This window comes from Lipophrys pholis, assembly GCF_963383615.2.
Source record: "Lipophrys pholis genome assembly, chromosome: 8".
NCBI lineage: Eukaryota > Metazoa > Chordata > Actinopteri > Blenniiformes > Blenniidae > Lipophrys > Lipophrys pholis.
Window position 1 is genome coordinate 19397864 of NC_137630.1, and position 17889 is coordinate 19415752.

The following is a 17889-nucleotide window of genomic DNA, read 5'->3' on the forward strand; positions in this document are numbered from 1 at the left end:
ATGCATTCATACATATCAATTAGACCCGAACACACATGTGGACATGCAACGCGCACACGCGCAGATGCCGACACGCACACAGAGAATATAGGAGACACGATATGAGATTTCTTTTTTTTTTCTTTCTTCTGCTGGTCGTCCACAGAGCAAACATCAGTGGCGGGAGATTCTTGCAGACCCCAAGCTCTTCGATGAGGCTCCACTCTACGTGAGTGTGAGCGCGTTCGTGTGTGTGCCGGCCAAGTTGATCCACGTCCATGATTTTTAGGCTCAAGACCCTATCTCTGCCCCCCTCAGCTGCGGAATGTAGCAGTGATTGCTGGGTAATTACCCCGACGCTTTAGTTCTCTGCTCCCAGCGCCATTAGTATTAATGCTTTCTCTTTTTCTGGTTTTTGGAGAGAGGGAACGGGAGCCCTTTGATCAGAAAGAAAGAAAGAAAGAAAGAAAGAAAGAAAGAAAGAAAGAGAGAAAGAGAGAAAGAAAGAAGAGAAATGTGACCACCCGTTGGGCTTCTGACCCAGAACTGCTTCATCCAGTCAGGCAGGTGAAACACAGAAAACAGAAAGCAGCCAAAGAGTTCAAGTGCGGGATCAAAAGTCAAATTCAGTGCGACCCGGTTTGTTCTGAGCGCGTCGGGAATGAAGTGAAGCGCCCGTCTCACATCTTAAAGTACAAAATACTAACACACTGAGGTGAAAGGGATCAGCATGAGTTTAGGTGGTCATCACATCTGAGTTCTTCTTCACCAACTTGCTTGATTTCCTTAACTGGAGTGTGTGTGTCTTGTGGTCGGGCTAAAGATGGACCGGAATGACTGGTTTCTGATATATTATGGCCCAACATTGGATTTGTCTTGATGGATGTGTAGCCTGGCTCCAATCAGCCTGCCCCAGGCTCTCGCCATTAACCCGGCTGATTGCTGATAGGAGCAGAGCGGAATACATGGGGGCCTAACACATGCAGTTTACCGGAACCTCCCCAGCTCCGACGGGCTTATCGGTGGCCACGTCTCTGCACTCTGATTGGTCAGCTGGAATCTATTAGGATGAAAGGCATTAGTGGCCTCGTCACAAATCTATCAAGATCGCACACTCTCAGATGCAAGAACGTACAGTCAAAAGTGTTATCTGTGAGGATCTCTAAGAAACACAGCTGTTTCAGACACAGTCACTCACCTGGAGTATTTATGGAGCACTTTACACATGTACAGTATCTCGTGAAAGAACAGACTGTGTATTAGTCAGATAAGCACAAAGGTAACATGTAGGGGACTATAAATTCTACTACAATAGGTATTAGATGTACTGTAGCATCATCTGTGGACTTTTGTTTTGTGACATAGTTATTCTGTTACAATAATATTATTTGATAGTTTGACCTGATGAAGTTGATGATGATGATATGGATATCAAGCCTCGTACAGTTTCACAATTACAATATACCAAACACAGCTTACTTCATCAAAGTTTTAATTCATTAAGACAAAAGGAAATTAATCTTAAATGTATATGTAAAACTGCATTTTCAGAAACTACAAAATATACAGAATCAAAAGCATTTTTTTTTTTAACTGTAATGATTCATATTTGTAACAGTCTGTTTCACTTCATGCAATTAGCAAAATGTGAAATAAGCAAAAGGTCGAGCAGGTAGGTTTACCGGAAGTACAGTTTGTTAAAGAAATTCAGCTTGAAGTGAGTGTGTGATTTCAGCCCTGATGGATGCATTAAGCCTTGTCATTGCTCATCGGGATCTGCATTTCCATTGTGCGGTATTACAAAGCTGATTTAGTTTATTATCAGCCATAACATTACAACCATCCAGCTAGTCCTTTTAGCTTGACTTTAGTTTAAGTGTTTCGTTAGGTGTGGCCCGTCAAAGTAATCTACAAATGAAATGGGGTAAATATCTATGATGAAATACCCAATACACACCAAATCAACTACAAATTGCATTTTGGGTATTGAAAACATCTGAAAACCTGAATCACAAATAACTGGATTGTACATGTATCCATACTAATTCACTCAGGCATATATTTTTATTAATTTCATTGGACATTGCATTGACTTGCCTTACTGACTTATTTCCCGCCGAACTCACTTCACCATAACTTAACTCAAACCTTTAAAAATTTCTACAAGCAAACCTTTAAAGATCATTCAACATTTAAGCCCCCACAACAATGACAAGTTTGTTGCGTGAGTGTGTAAACATTATCAGAGAGACTCAACAGTAATAAATACACACACACACACACACACACACACACACACACACACACACACACACACACACACACACACACACACACACACACACACACACACACACACACACTAAATACTAAACACTAAACACTAAACACTGTGCCAATGTTGGACTAATATTTTCCTTTCTATCAACATGCACCACTTCCCCTCGCAATCCATATGCATCACACTCAACAGTGCCAGTGTTGTTTTGGGGAAGTGTGTAAAACATGTGGGTGGAGGAACAGACAAGAGGCAGAAAGAAACACTGACGGGCGTTTTATGAAAACACGGTCACCGAAAGTATGCGCGTGTTACAGTAGATCAAAATGAACACGGGACAGTCATCAGATGATATTCATCCATTAATCCAACAAGGGACATGAACATTTAATATATTGCAACAGAAGTAAACTCTCATTAAAAGTTGAAAAATGGACAGACAGAGGAGCAATTGCTCCAGAGAGACCAAAAGCTGAGTGGGGGAGAGGAAAGAGAAGAACGACTCTGTTTGTCTCTACTTCAATCTGCCTTTTCTCTACTTTCCTTCACAATCAAAGGCCTCAAAGTTGATGAAACCAGGCCGGGGCCGGTGATGACACCAGGCCAGAGCAAGTGCTGAAAGAATCTGGCAGAGTTTGCGCTGCAACAAAGGTTAGTTTCCCCGAGACGGCTGAGGGGAGACCCGCTAAGCATTATAACAACGAAGGAATGCTCTTGTGTTGTGGGGCATCCTTCCATAGAGACACAAACATTCACACATATGTCCAGTGCAGCCCTCGCAGACGTAATCAAATCTCCCCGTCTTGTGGTTGCTATAGGAAGAAACACGATAGGGTAGATACTATACTTCCACGCACACAGCCAGCCTTTTTAAAGGCATGAATATGGATTGCGATGACCACAATGTTTGAACATGAATAACACATGTATGCCAAAACCACACCACAACCAGCCCTGCATTTGTACCTCCCCAAGTCCTACCCCCGCAGTGAAAGAGAAAAAAAAAGAAGCAAAAATGAAAAAATAAATAAATAAACGCATCATTATGCATTGGTCATGGTCTCACAGACCAAGCGCTTAAACTGAGCTTTCACTGTTCTGTGTCGTGATGCATAGGACCAAATTAACTGCATAAATGTGGGATTTTTTTTCATTTAGAGACCAGTTCCTCATTATTTTCATTTAAAGTCAGCCTGTAGCTATAAGGATCAATCTCAGACTCAAACTACAGCCGTGACATCAGAGCAGCATGCTGAGTTATAGTGGTTGACCGTGTTGAGTCTCAAAGGAAAAGATAAAAATCATCAAACTTTCCTGATATAGAAAAAAAATACAACAGTAATTAGAATGGATGTGACTTGTTGACTAAGCAATTAAATGTCAGCCTTGTGGCTATTTCAGCATGAAAAATATATTAGGTCACGTACGAGGTTCTGATTAGCTGCTGTGCAGATGTCCACCACTAGTTGGAGCAACGCAGGAGTGGAAAGATGTCTCTTCCAAAACCAGCAGTTTTTCGGTACTTTCAACTCGGAAGTGAAAATAATGCAGCATTGCAGGCTGTTTCTAAAAGAGCTGGGCATCGGAGCACCCCACTGGAGAAATATATATCACATCCAACATAAAACTGCACCATTTGGTATAGTTCACCTGGAGATGTTGTGATCCCATCTGGTCTGAGAAGAGAGTGCAGTTCATCAGAACAAAAACCAGGCAGAGTAAAACTTTCTTATTAATTTAATCGAGTCTGAATACGTAATGCTGGAAGTCAAACAAAACTCAAGCAGGATTTAAAATCTAACATTGGCGGTGACGATTTTGAGTGTTAATACAAACAATATTTTCACAGAGAATGTTTAAGATAAATAACTCTGAATTGTGTTACATTCGAGGCCAGGACCATCCTATATAATTACTGATATATGGTGCTTTCGCAGTGTTTCACTGTCTGTATCCATCCGCTAAGGAATGGTCTTTCTTTGCGTCTGCATCCCATCAGTCCAACTATCCGGGAGATATTGCTCTCATATGTAAAGTATCACTTGTTGAATGCAGCACCCAAGAGGGGCTAAAAAGGGGCACTTCACTACTCAGAGGGTCCGCATTTTAAACACAGACGGGGGGGCAACAAACCCTCAACCATCAAAGTTGAGGAGGTCTCACAGATGAAAATGCGGTTTTACTGAAGTACTCTCATTTGTTTCTCCATGAAGTCGGCCTTTGACACTTCATATATGTGGTTAAAACTGATAAATCTGTCATGGGGAGCAGAGCAAGGGAAGATTTTTGATGCCTTTATAGGAACAAAAAAAAAAAAAGGAATACAAAAACATCATTCGAGTTCAAATATGCAAAAACAACACATGTCCAGATGGGGAAACGTCAAAAAAGAACTGCGGCATGACACCATTCAAAACTACAAACTGGCTTCACGTTTTATGCACATTTCTTTCTTCATCTTGTTTTCAATTTTATGCTGCAGTGTCGTAAACATCCAGCAGACTGTTTAACTTTCAGATCTGTTGTTGCCAATACATACGACGAAGAAGAGAAACACTGTTCCTGTGATTGTTGGGGACATTGGATTAATTTAACTCTAAGCTTTGTGAGGGAGTAATTTTAACTCTAAACCCCTTACACAATCGTAACCTCGCCTTAAAACCACATCCTGACCCTTAAATATGTGTAAAATGTTGTGGGATCTAGTATTTTGGTCCCCACAAGGGTGCACACACACTAATGTTATGGATGCTTTGCGGGAACGTTGCATTGATGCGTGTTCCTCCCCCGGAGACTCACTCTAAACTCAGCTGTAACTGCTCCGTACGTAACCCTAACTTGTCTCCAAAACCTAACCCAAAAACTTCGTCTGACCTTAAGAAATGTCTTCACCAACTTTTAGGAAAGCAAGACCACACACGCTAACGTGAAACTTTTTAGGTCTGTCATCAGCCTTCATCATCATCTGCAGCTCTCTGGGTGGTGAAGCTCCGGGCCTGTTTACAGTGAAGATGGAGGTCTGCTCATAATAACACAAATGCATCACCTTAACCCTCAAAGCTTTTTTCGACAGCAGGGGATCAAGTACGAGAGATTAACGGCCGTGTGAAATGCCTCTGAGTTGGGCTCAACTGGCTCTTTCCGAGCTGATAACTTCATGAAGAAGAGGCCTGCCACTTCTGAACATTTCTGAATTGTGGTATTAAAGTAAAAAAAAAAAACTGTAGTTGTTGACAGCAAAAGTTCAGTTGTCAACAAAGGATTCACGGTAGATTTGTAAGCTTTTCTGCTAACTGCATTTTCAAGGATGTCTTGATTCATGATTTACTTTTAATAAAAAGACGTCAAATATAATTTGAAGGTCTGATTACATATTCAGCATGAAACTGGGAAGGAAGCAGGCGTATTCTTGTCTTTTTCCTCATATACAGGACATTTAGTTGTAGCTGGGAAACAGAAAATCTGAAAAACAAATGAGGTATTCGGTGTACATGGTGTGGCTCCAGTGCAAACAGAGATGTGACAAGGAGTGAACACTGAATCATAACAGGAGTGATGAGTCCTTTTAGAAGTATTATGTGCATGAAGACATTATTCATAACACATTGTAGAATTGGTAAAGGTAGAAAAAGGACCATATTTTCTTCCAACCGCCGGTTCTTTCAAGCCTTACAAGTACTTTTCCCCCAAGTATTGTCCTACAACACAAACTAGAAACTGTCATTTTAATTATAGTGTTAATAAAACCGAAGAAAACACAAATCTGTAGCTACATCTCTTTCCAGGAACAATATCCTGTTTATTTTGGGTAATCCACACACTTCCCTGTGAACAGTTTGTACTGGCACTACTTTCTTCTGAGAAAAGATTCAATATAAAAACTGATGACCACATACAAAGACATTTATTTTCTTGGTAAATTATAATACAAACCCTGTGACCAAAGACCAAATTATCGGGGCGGAAAGGATAGGACAAGATTGCAACAACACAAGTATGAGGAGCTCAATCTGTTATATCATGCAGCTGCATACATTTTGATTGAGCACTGCATGAACATGCCATCTACCTCCCAGGTCTGGACATGAACTATAGCACCTATAGGAATATTAGCAGGTCAATTCCTCCTACCACTAAGGCGAAAGTAAAGCCAAAATATCATGTCTACTGCAACACTTTTCAAAATTTGCAGAGTCAGAATGACTGTATTATTCTTCAATTGTAATCTTCGGCACTGTATGGTCTCATTCACAACAGCTATCGATATATATAGTTCTAACATGTTACAGATAAGAACCATTTTTACCTTGAGAAATGCTTTAAGCCTTCGTGGCATACAGTATATTGAAGGAGGTGCTGGGACTATTCCTATGAGATTTTGGTCCACATCCCAAAGGTGCTCCACTGGACCGAGAGCTATGACTGTGGAGGTCATTGTCTGGTGAATTCGATCTGTCTGACCTGGTGAGCTATTCTTCTGAAAGTCTCTATCAGAATATGTTACAAGGTGGTCATAAACGGATGGACATGGCCAGTTGCAATCCCCAGGGGTGTCAAACATAAGGCCTGTTGTCCAAAACTGAACCCCCAAGAGGCTTTAATATGGCCTGCCAAACCTGTATTTCGCACAAGATGGTATCACTCAAATTGGCTTTATGTTGAGATTGAAGTAATTTTCGGTAGTGATTGTTTGGTTTTTGCCAAAATATAGACGTTTTCATCACCACAACTTTGTCATAACAAAGGAAAGTTTACATTTAGAGATTATCGTGGCACTATTTCACTGGTCCAATTCACTCAAGATGAGATTGGGCTGTATGTCTCCCCACGGAAATGGGTTCGACACCTCTGACTTGTCATGATGGACTGCATAGTTTTAACTAGTACTAAATTGCTACAGGGTTCAAAGTGTGCCAACAAGGCAGGCTGGATCCATGCCTTTGTCCTCCTAGGAACCTGGAGGCTACATACGTGGACATAATTTCGATTGGTCTAGATCTGGGTTTGGGTCTTAGGAGGTTAAGGTTGTTTATGCCTAATTTAACCCTTCCAACCATGAATGCAGTGATGAGTAACTGTTCCCAATGAAGTGGCAGAATGAGAAATGTCAAATTAAGTTTGCACACGGCCAAACCATTAAAACCTTTCAGAATAGATTTGAAACCTGGTCCCATTCAAATCGATGACAAAAACAATATGTCGTCTTAACACAAAAGTGTCAATGTCTTCACTCCATCATTGAGGACTCACTCAGTGAGTCTGCAGTAAAGTCAAATAAGCTGATGCTGCTTCGCTGTGTGCAGACAGCTGGAGAACAAAGTGGATTTTAGCCCTCAGAACCTGAAGCTAATGGCAGCCAAAGACCAGACTGCAGCACTAATGTGGTGACTGAGAACAGATCATTTTTATACAATGGAGGCCGCGGTCTGGCTCTCATTAAAACGGGTCCACCACGTAGTGACAAAATTGTCTGAACTTGCATCATGGAACCTTCTGAAGATGTTTATGACAAATGTCTGGTTTTGTTTGCTTTCGAACACGACGCTGTGCAACAGTTATAATATTAACTGCGAGTCTGTCCTCTTTGATGTTTCTCAAGTTCAATATTACACTACCGTCTGACCATGTCGTCATTTAAATGAGACGGAGCATTGAAATAAACAACACCCCCCCCAAAAAAAAAAAAAAAAAAAAAACACGGTGAGGGCACTTTGTAGTCTGGCCAATTCACAATAATTCAGTATCAACAGAAATAACAACGTAAGAGTTTAATAGCACCTAAAGCTAGCAATTACATGTCAGTTAAACCAAGTCAAATGTTTATGAACATCTGAGTCCATCTATCAGAAATGTGTACACTTGCTCTTTTGTTAAGTCAAATAACTCAGTTATTAAATCTCTTATTGATAGCAAGAATGATTAAATAGACTTAAAATTAAATGCGTATGTGACTTATACTATAAAAAGACAACAAGAGATTTAACTGGATGGGAACTGCTCATGGAAAGTCTACAACCAGAGTGTGATTTGTGGAAAAAAGAAAGAAACAGGGGGTCAAACAATGGTGGGGGGGGGGGGCTGTTAGAGAACGGCAAACAACCTTAATGAAAAACGACTGGTTACCTTGCAGCTGTTTAGAGTCTCTTTTGTGTTCTGTGACATTTGGGGCAAATAAATAGAACTTTTTTGTTCATTTCTATGTAAATATATGTGAGGAACCGAGGGTTTTAGAACATTTACTCTGAGATGTTGATGAGACGTGCATGTCGCGAGATGAATAAATAAGAAGCTTTAAAGATAGAGGGAAACAATGTGTGTATGAGAGACGAGAACAAAACATGAGAACTTCTCATCCAGTACAAGGGACATGTTGGCAGTCCCAGCAAAGCTCACATTTTAGTCTCCAGACACACAGTAGCCCACGAGTACACACAATCTGAACATTATCTGAAGGTCGGAGTCAGGCATCAGTGAGCAGCGATCGTCATCAACCAGGCTTCAAATAAAAAAGCAAGAGGTGAGACCCAAACGGGTGTAACCTTTTACGGGTTGTGCATAAAGGTCGTGTTTAAACTTCTTACACGGAAACCCCTGGAGGTCACACAAACACAATAATGCAAACAAGTGTACTCATGTAAGGGCTCACACACACACACACACACACACAACCACACACACACACACACACACACACACACACACACACACACACACACACACACACACGCAGACAGATGGCACTGTACGTGACCTTTGCAGCCCATTCCTATTGAACTCAGCAAGGGGCAGGGAGGGAGGAGAGAGAGGAGAACTAATTTGAAGACATGAGAGGAAACAAGGAAGTTGAGAGGAGACCTTTATGTGTTGTGTAATTGGTCTATGGAGGAATTGCCAACATGCGCGCCACAGGTGGCTGCAGGCCCCATCTAAATCGCTCCCCTTATAAAAGTCATTAAACCTCTGAGACAGGCGTGTGTGTGTGTGTGAGAGACAGAGAAGAGAGAGCGAAAGAGACAGAAAGAGAGAGTAAAGAGAGTGTGATGTTTAAGAAGAAGAAGGTATTTTATGTTCAAACATGGTGATAAAACACAATAATTAGAAACTAGACAGCTAGACTAAGTATGAGTTGAGTGATTCAAGTGAAAAAAAAAAAAAACCTCACCGTCACTATCAATAAGATCTGCCATTAGATATTTCTACAAATAATTTAGTTTTGGCCATGAACTGATTTAGTGAGTAAGTAAGATTTCTAAATCAAAATACCTATCCCTCACTAACCGTACATCAATATTACAAATTTTAGTTCAAGGGTGTACATTACCACACCATAATGGCATATTCTGTATAAAAACATACAGCATTTAGATCACGGCTGTAAAACATGCGGCCTGCAAGTGAGTTTGGTTCATCCCACCGTGTGAACTTACAAGCTAATAAAGATATCAACTGCGCTGTTTCAGTAAAAGTAGAGGTCATAATAAAAATAACCCTGACAAACAGAACTGAACAGATTATAGCAGAGACTGTACCCAACACAGCAGTGAAAGTAAGCCAGAGATCAGCTTAGTCTGAAAATACTTTTTTTCTCAATAAATTTCATATCTGTCAGCAGATTTTGAAAGAAGTGCATTTACCCATTTTCCGGGTCTAATTGTATTTTTTGCAACTCGAGCTGATGTAAATCAAGTTGAGTTCTTCAGCGCAGCTTTTTGAATCTGTGAGATGCTTGTGCACGCGCCTGCGATGCTGAGATTAGCTGAATTGTCTCACCTTCTTCTGGAGGACGTTGACCTTTCTCTCCTTGACGTCCAGCATGTCCTTCATGTCTCTGATTTCTCCCGTCAGTGTGCTCTTTTCATCGGTCAGGTCCTGCAGCTGCTTCGTCTTCTTCGTCAGGAACTGTTCCTTCTCCTCCAGACGCACCCGCAGGGCGTCGACCTGCAGTCCACCGGGAGACGTAAAGCACTGTTAGGGAGCTGATAGACCACCGGGTTATTAGATAGACGTCCAGTCGCATGGGTATTCTCAAGTAGAGGGAAGTAAAAAATGGTTCTAGACAGCTAAGTGAAGGTGCAAAAAAAAAAAGAAGTGTGTATTCATGGTATCTTCATGATATTTAGAAGTAGTAAAGCCTTGACTTTGACCAACGTGAACCACTGAGGTGTGAGAGAAAAGGAGCCTGGAAATTGTCCCACCATTTGTGACTGTGGGTGCTCATGGTTGAGCCACTGCTGCAGATCACACACCTCACACACGACCTCAAAAGTCCTGACTGAGTGCAATCATAAGAGGGACATCAGACTTACATCATTATTCTCCCACACTGCCCACAGTGGTGCAAACAAACTCACACACTTTCAGACTTGAACCCATCTGAACTTATATCCAAAGTGTCTATGTGTGTTTGGTGTGAATTCACACACACACACACACACACACACACACACACACACACACACACACACACACACACACACACACACACACACACACACACACACACACACACACACACACACACACACACACACACACACACACACACACACACACACACGCACACACACACAGATAAAGTGAAGCAGTGAGGGAGGGCTTGTTAACAGTCATTTTTACAAGCGGTGCTTGGACACAAAGGGAATGGTGTAAAAACACTTACACGGACTGTGTTTTGCTCTTTAGCTCATTTCTCAAGTATTTCACAAGACACTCGAGGAGATTTTATAATGGAAAGACGATTGTCGGAGCAGCTGGAGGTAAAATATGCCCAGTTAACTTCAAAACAGCCAACTCAAGAATTTAAAGTAAATAATACTACGATGCATAACAATCATCAGACGAACCCTGTCACACACTGGGCTATTGATGAAGCTCATGTGGATTTTTCTCATTGTAGGATAAAATAGTTTTTTTAATGAGAACTTTGTAGAGCACCTTTTAAACAAAATGTAGACCGGTATAATGGTATAAACTGGAACAACACTATTCACACAGTTAACTCAAGCTAAAACCAAACAAAGAACATTGATAACACAATGAAGTTTAAAAAAAGATACTGAAAATATACGAAATCTAAAAATTTAATTTAAAAGTAGAACAAAGAGTTAAACAAAAACAAAAAAAAAAAACTTGACATCAACGGAAGTTAAAAGTTTGTTTTAAGTGATCAAATGGCAATGATAAATTTTTACTTTTAATAAATAAGTCGTTTAACTTTTATAGGAATGATATCCTCTCACACCAGAAATTCATATGAGATCATTTAATTTCTGATCTGAATCCACCCATATCATGACTTCGAAGATACGGTTAATCTCATAATGATGAAAGAAAAATACTTTACACGAAACAGAAAAAAACTACAATAAACTACAGAATATATTTCTAAATAATTTGAAAAACATTCAAAATTTCAAATTAATGAAACAACTGCAGACTGCAATTGAAAGAAATAGCTACGGTGAGTGTGTATATGTGTGTGTGTTAATGTGAAATGAGGAGGACAGAGACGTTCTCAGTATTACACTTTGGTTGTCTGCCAGTGGAGCAATATGAGATAAATACTTCACCATCTTACACCTGGGGGTCCCGGCCGGCCTGCTTCTAATGCTACTCGATGAGAGGAACCCTCGGTGTGTGTCTGCGTGCCCACACACACACACACACACACACACACACACACACACACACACACACACACACACACAGTGGTGATAACATTAATCCTTAGTACGTCCAGTATGTGAGGGTACAATATTGTCTGTTAATGGACATGCTGCTGGCTGCATTAGTGTGTGTGTGTGTGTGTGTGTGTGTGTGTGTGTGTGTGCGTGTGTGTGTGCAGAATGTATGAGACAGAGGGAGAGAGAGCGAGAGAGAGGGAGAGAGAGAGACCTCCTCCCTTCCAACTCCACCTGGCAAGGAGCAATTTAGCAAGAATGTAGCAGAGGGGCCTAACAGGAAATCCCTGCTGTCTCACCTGCACTGGCCCACTAAGCTGTGATAGTAGTGCACAGACGCCCTGCTAATACCCTCTTAAAGCACTCATGGCTGCCAGACTCAGTACATGGAAAACCAGGAGAGAGTCGGATAGGTGCGGAGGGACAGACGACAGGATGGGCTGAAGTAACGGTGAAAGCAGAGGGAGAGATAAATTAATGTGTGGAAAAGGGGAGATAGAAGCGATTGCAATTCTGAACTGATTCTCAACACCCGAACTGTGCCGCTCCACCTCCGACGAACGCTGCGCCTCCTTCGGCAGGTCTGTTACAGGAAACACTGAATGACTTTATCAGCTGGCACACATGCTGAGATGATAGACAGCTAACAAGGCAGGGTGATTAACCTCTCTCCTCTCTTTCAATTTCCTCTCCAATTTTCCTCTCCTCTGAGTTCCTCATCTTCCAACTTCCACTCTCTCCACCACTACTACCTCTCTTTCAACACTCCGTCCCTCCAGCCACGGTCCAAACTCTCCAGGAGTTTTCCTATTGCCGTTTAAAGGTGCCATTCCTGTGGAGAGAGAAAAAGTGATGTGTCCATATGAGAAATCCCTCCAGTCCTCCAGCCAGGTTGTCTTTGGGACGGGCTCACATTTCGTGATCGTGACTTTGTAGGTTTACGTGTTTTTATGTGGATTTTTGTTTCCGTGTGAGGGAGATAACATGCAAAGCAGAAGTGTCCTGCAGAGTCCTGGCCAGGCACAGTGCTGATTCGGGCTTCGCAATTGGACACGAGGGGATAGATTCTGTTTTGTGATCCGATTTTTTTTTGGAGAGACAAAGGAAGAGAAAACAGAAAAAAGTCAGGTAGATACATAGAGAAGCTCCTCATTGTAAAGTCTGGCTCAGCTCAAGGAGACACAGGATACTGGCTTGAAGAGTTCCTCTGAATAGATGAATTTAAAACACATCTTTATCGGCCTATCTTCCTCCTAAACTTCAGCTCCTCACTCAGCACCATATCTTTTAAAAAGGACCTTGATGTATTTTCAAGATTCTGCAGTTACATAACTTAGAACAATCCTGGTATGCATACATACTTCAGACGTTTATAGATGCACACATGCATGTCCTGTCAGCGTACATACAATTAAGCATGCGCCACTCAACTGATTCGCCTCAACTTCCTCTCCCCTGCCTGCAATGACAGCCAAATGGATTCTGGAAACTGGTTAGCAAAGTAAAGCAGAGGCTTAAAGAAAACAGCTTCAGTGTTTGTCCTCACCTCCCTTTTTTTTTGCTGCCTCACATTTCATCATAAAAGTTTTTCTGGCAGGCAAATCTGCAACGGTATTGGGCCCAGGGTCAGCTCTGAACCACAATAAACAACACAGGGACTATATGAGGAGACCACAGTCCAAACAGACGACCCAGAGAGTGGGAGAACCAGTGAGACCACAGCAAAGGCCGAGGGATGCACCAAACACTTGCGCTCTCACTCACCCACTTGGGAGTCCAATACTGCAAATCGAGTCTCGAAACGTCCCCCATGCGTTCTCATAAGTCCTTAAAAATGTATGACCTTCCCACAAGTGCAGATGCACATCACAAGCAACACCGGTTTTTAGTGCTCCTGTTTAAAGACGAACGTAGAATATTACTTCATGACCATAAAAGTTGTTAAACCCCTGGAGAGGCTCTGGTGAAATGTATCTGATGCCTGACCTCAGGTCTGCTGAGGTGCTTTGCACACAGCTGTGTGAGCTATTCACTCTTCTGGTTTTATGACATCCATCGAGCCTGAATAAATACAGCAAAAGGCACCCATTCCACTTTAATTCATTTAAAGGTCTATGCAGTGAAATTAATCATTTAAAATTTATGGTTTAATATTCACCTAATTCATGTTTGCAAAGCCATTAATGTGGCAAGGTCTGGACATCATCCCTGAAAAAAAGTATTTAATTTCAAGACAATGCGGGACCACCAGAAAGTCACTCATACCAGGTAAAGTCATTCAAACGTCTCTATGTTGAAATGTATCAAGGAGAAAGCAACGATTCCACAGTGTGAGAAAGAAGGAAGAGAATGAATGTGGACGACTGGGTTCAAACAACCAAACAGCCAATTGTGGTTTTCATTCTGATTCATGTCTGTATTATTAAAGATTGGTGAAAGGTGAATTAAGAAAAAAAAACAAAAAACCACGCACACAATATAGTAACTGTTCGGCCTCAGACAGACTGCAAAGCACCTGACTGGGGGTATCTTACTCACACAGATGCAAAAAAGGGCGTGGTGTGAAGTGAACCATAGTTTCCTGATGAGGCAATACAAACTTCCTAAGCATGTCAAGAAGTCCCTGTTGAAGGTTGTTCAGTAAAACCGCACGAAGAGCAAAGTTTTCATTCAAGTGAACGATGCACATTGGAATACATGATTGCGTGTGGTAGTAAACAATGTGCTGATTTTGGGGAGAAACAAGCAAATGGACACTCGGCCATCCCAGACGTGACAACACCTGGTCTGATCCGAGCGGAAACAAGCGGCGTTCCCTGTCCCAGGGCTTAAGGCTGTGTGTCATTTGAAGGGTGTCATCAAAGCCGGGTTAAGGCAACAGTCAGAGCTCTGATCAGGAATCGTATAATAGACGGATCACCTCGGGGCTGGACCAGGATAATAAGCGGATATAAACTGCCTCACAGCGGGAGCTGCAGGGAGAGGAGTGGGGCACGGCCCCATTGTACACCACAACATCTGCTGATAAAACCATAGCAACACAGCTGTCTGCCCACAGGCTACAAGGGGAATGGTGGGGGGGGGAGCACAGATGTAAAACAAGACTAAAAAAGGGAGACAAAGACACACACACACAAGCACCAACAGAAAAAAACAAAAGGATCTCTTGTCAAGAAAATGAATGAATTTTTTCTGCCAGAGGATGAAAGCCAGTCATTACGGCATCGTACCAGCGCACAGATATGAAACCGTGAACACAGAAAACTCCCCCCCCCCCCCAGGTATACCATCCCACCAACCGTTACTCCACACAGCTGCCTCAATCCCTCTGTTGCCCTCCATCCATCATCATTACATCCTCAAGCAGACACACACGCAAGATACACACAACACACACACATTTAAAGGAAGAGGCGCTGCAGGCGTTCCCCCTCATTAACACTTGCTCCTTCTCTGATTATTTTTCCTGATCATTTCCAGCACTGCACGCCAGTTGCAACATCCCGTTTCCAGGGAATCCATTTCCTGTCGAACCACACTAAACCGTCACTCTGGCGAACATGTGGGGATTGAACACAGGTCCGCCGTCTGCGCTGAGGGCCTGAAGTCAGCTTGATTTGTGCTCGATCAACAGTTGAAGCATTCGCTCTGGTGTCCAGTATGCTCACATGACCCTGTGCTTCAGACATTGGGGAAAGTCAACTTTAAACAAATGACAACTCACATTAGAAGTCATCCACTTTAAAAACTATTTTTTTTTTTTTTAAATGCATTAAAGATAGTTGGAATTGTTCTCCAGTGTACGATAATGGAAACAGCTTCATGACAACCTAGACTATTGTTTGGCTTTTGCGCAAACATCATATTCTCTTATACTTTGATAAGTCGATGTGGCATAAGGTCACAGAGCACCAGCTCCAGAAATGTTGCGTGAAATGATGCTACATTTAGTTAGTGTTATACTCATGTTAACAACATCTCACTGTGTTGTGATGGAGCTCTTGGAGGGATTTTTTTGTTTTTGTTTTAAAAGGTTCAACTCAAAATGTTACTAATTAAGTTATATATTTGTATTTTCAAGGCAAAGTCTCTGACCGGACTTATTGTAAAACACAATCAACAAAAAGCACAAAGTCAGTGGGATGTATCGGATTAAATTGACAAATAAAATCAAGAATATATATTCCCTCCTTCAATGTCAAGTATCTAAGTTAAGTTTGACAGAAATATATAACACCCCCCCCCACAAAAAAAAAGAAACACTTGATAACAAAACAAACATACTTGTAAAGATTTGGACTTTGAAGTAATTTCGGTTTATATTTGTGCATATCTGCTGACTCACAGTTGTATTTTGGAGCTGCCTGTGGCTGCACTCTACACACGATAGCCAGTGTTGCTTTTCAAAACAGATTAATTTTCTGGTGTGATTGTTTTCAAAAGGATTTGTAATGATAACTACAGTAAAAAAAAAAAAAAATGAGTGAGTGAAAACTCTCCTCCGACTACATTCTTGTACCACTGTATGTTTGTGTAAGCGTGTCCTTGTAAGTCTTTTGTTGTGTACGTGGGCAGATGAAATTAGAGGTTAAGTGGTCTGAGCAGAGCAGGGTGACCCTGAGGAGTGAGCAGGTCAGAACCAAAAGAAAGGACCTTATTGTCTCTGGCTATCTCTATCAGCACCTCGCTGCCTTCTGGTTAACCAGCCGCTGACGGACAGCAGACGAAGCAAAGCCCTCATTACTCCCTGTGTTTACGTGTGTTCTGTTTTCCGTCCAAAATAGAAAACAAAACAATAAGAGAGAGTGAGCAAAAGCTTTCCAGAGGCCGTCCAGATAAATCATCACACAAATGGAATTTAGCTGATCTAACTTCTCGCATCAGCTGTGCTCAACTATGTGTGCACGCGTACTTGTGCAACAACGCCGGCGCGTGTGTATTTGTGTGCACGTTTGTGTTTGTTGACTCCTTCGTTGGCGCACGTATTTACCTCATTCCCTGTGTAAACCATTAAATGTCTCATCCCCGTCCTGACCCCTATAACTCCACTTTATAGCTTTTCCACATGGCCTCTGAAGAACTTGCGGGGGCTTTATTTTGGACCGTGCCATGTTTGTTCTGGGGGGCCCGATGCTACGCTACTCACACTGAATCCCAAACCGCACCGATCCAGAAAGCGGGGAGCGTGATGTTGGACCTGAGAATGGTCAGCACGGTCAGTCAGGTTCAGATCAGGTCAAATTAACACTCATCTACCAAGACTAACACACAAAAGTTGAGGAGTTACTCCAAAGAAATCTGCAAATGTTAGGTGCAGTAAACTCACCTCAAGCCGCTGGCTTTGGTGTAAACAGTTTATTGTCGTGTTGTCAGTGGAGTGGGAATGAGGATGTATCGGGGAGAAGTAAGAAAAAGGGAGAGAAGACGGATAAGACGTGTAAGGAAAGAGAAAATATGTACAGAGAGAACAAAAGTGAATGAGGCAGAAAGAAAGCGAAGGAGTGAACACAGCCAAGGGACAGCCCGGGGTGGAGGGTAACCAGGTTGAGACCACATCTTCTCTCTGCCTCACTACCTATTTGAACCATCAATCAGCAATGAGAACAAGGAAAGATCAACAAAAATAGTCCAGCAGGGACCACAGCACGCCGGAACATCACATCACTCACTGACAAAAGCCCGCAGCCTCCTCCATCCATCAGGCTGCTCTCTTCTCACACTTTTTCACTTCCTTGTGTCGCTCCATCTATCCTTGATTCTTTCCCTCTCACGCTCCAGCTTTCTTTTTGTTTTTCTCAAGCCTTCCCTATTCATCACTGTCGGTACAGTTGATGCTAGCGAGTCATTTTTGAGTCATTTATATCTTCTCCGAGTCATTACATTTCAACCTCAAAATCAAAACTCGGTAGAGGTCCTCTGGCAGGCGCGCAGCGGACGCCGGTGATGAAAGAG

General features: G+C 42.0%; 1 protein-coding gene across 1 annotated transcript in view; it reads right to left on the reverse strand.

Annotated features, from left to right (window-relative positions):
• Positions 1-17889, reverse strand: part of LOC308112978 (ERC protein 2-like) — a gene marked incomplete at its 5' end in the record, with an annotated part of 146593 nt that overhangs the window by 106109 nt on the left and 22595 nt on the right. The window contains one exon of the mRNA XM_080468834.1: positions 10028-10195. Coding sequence (XP_080324960.1) covers positions 10028-10195 — 168 coding nt within the window. The remainder of the gene's footprint in view (positions 1-10027; positions 10196-17889) is intronic.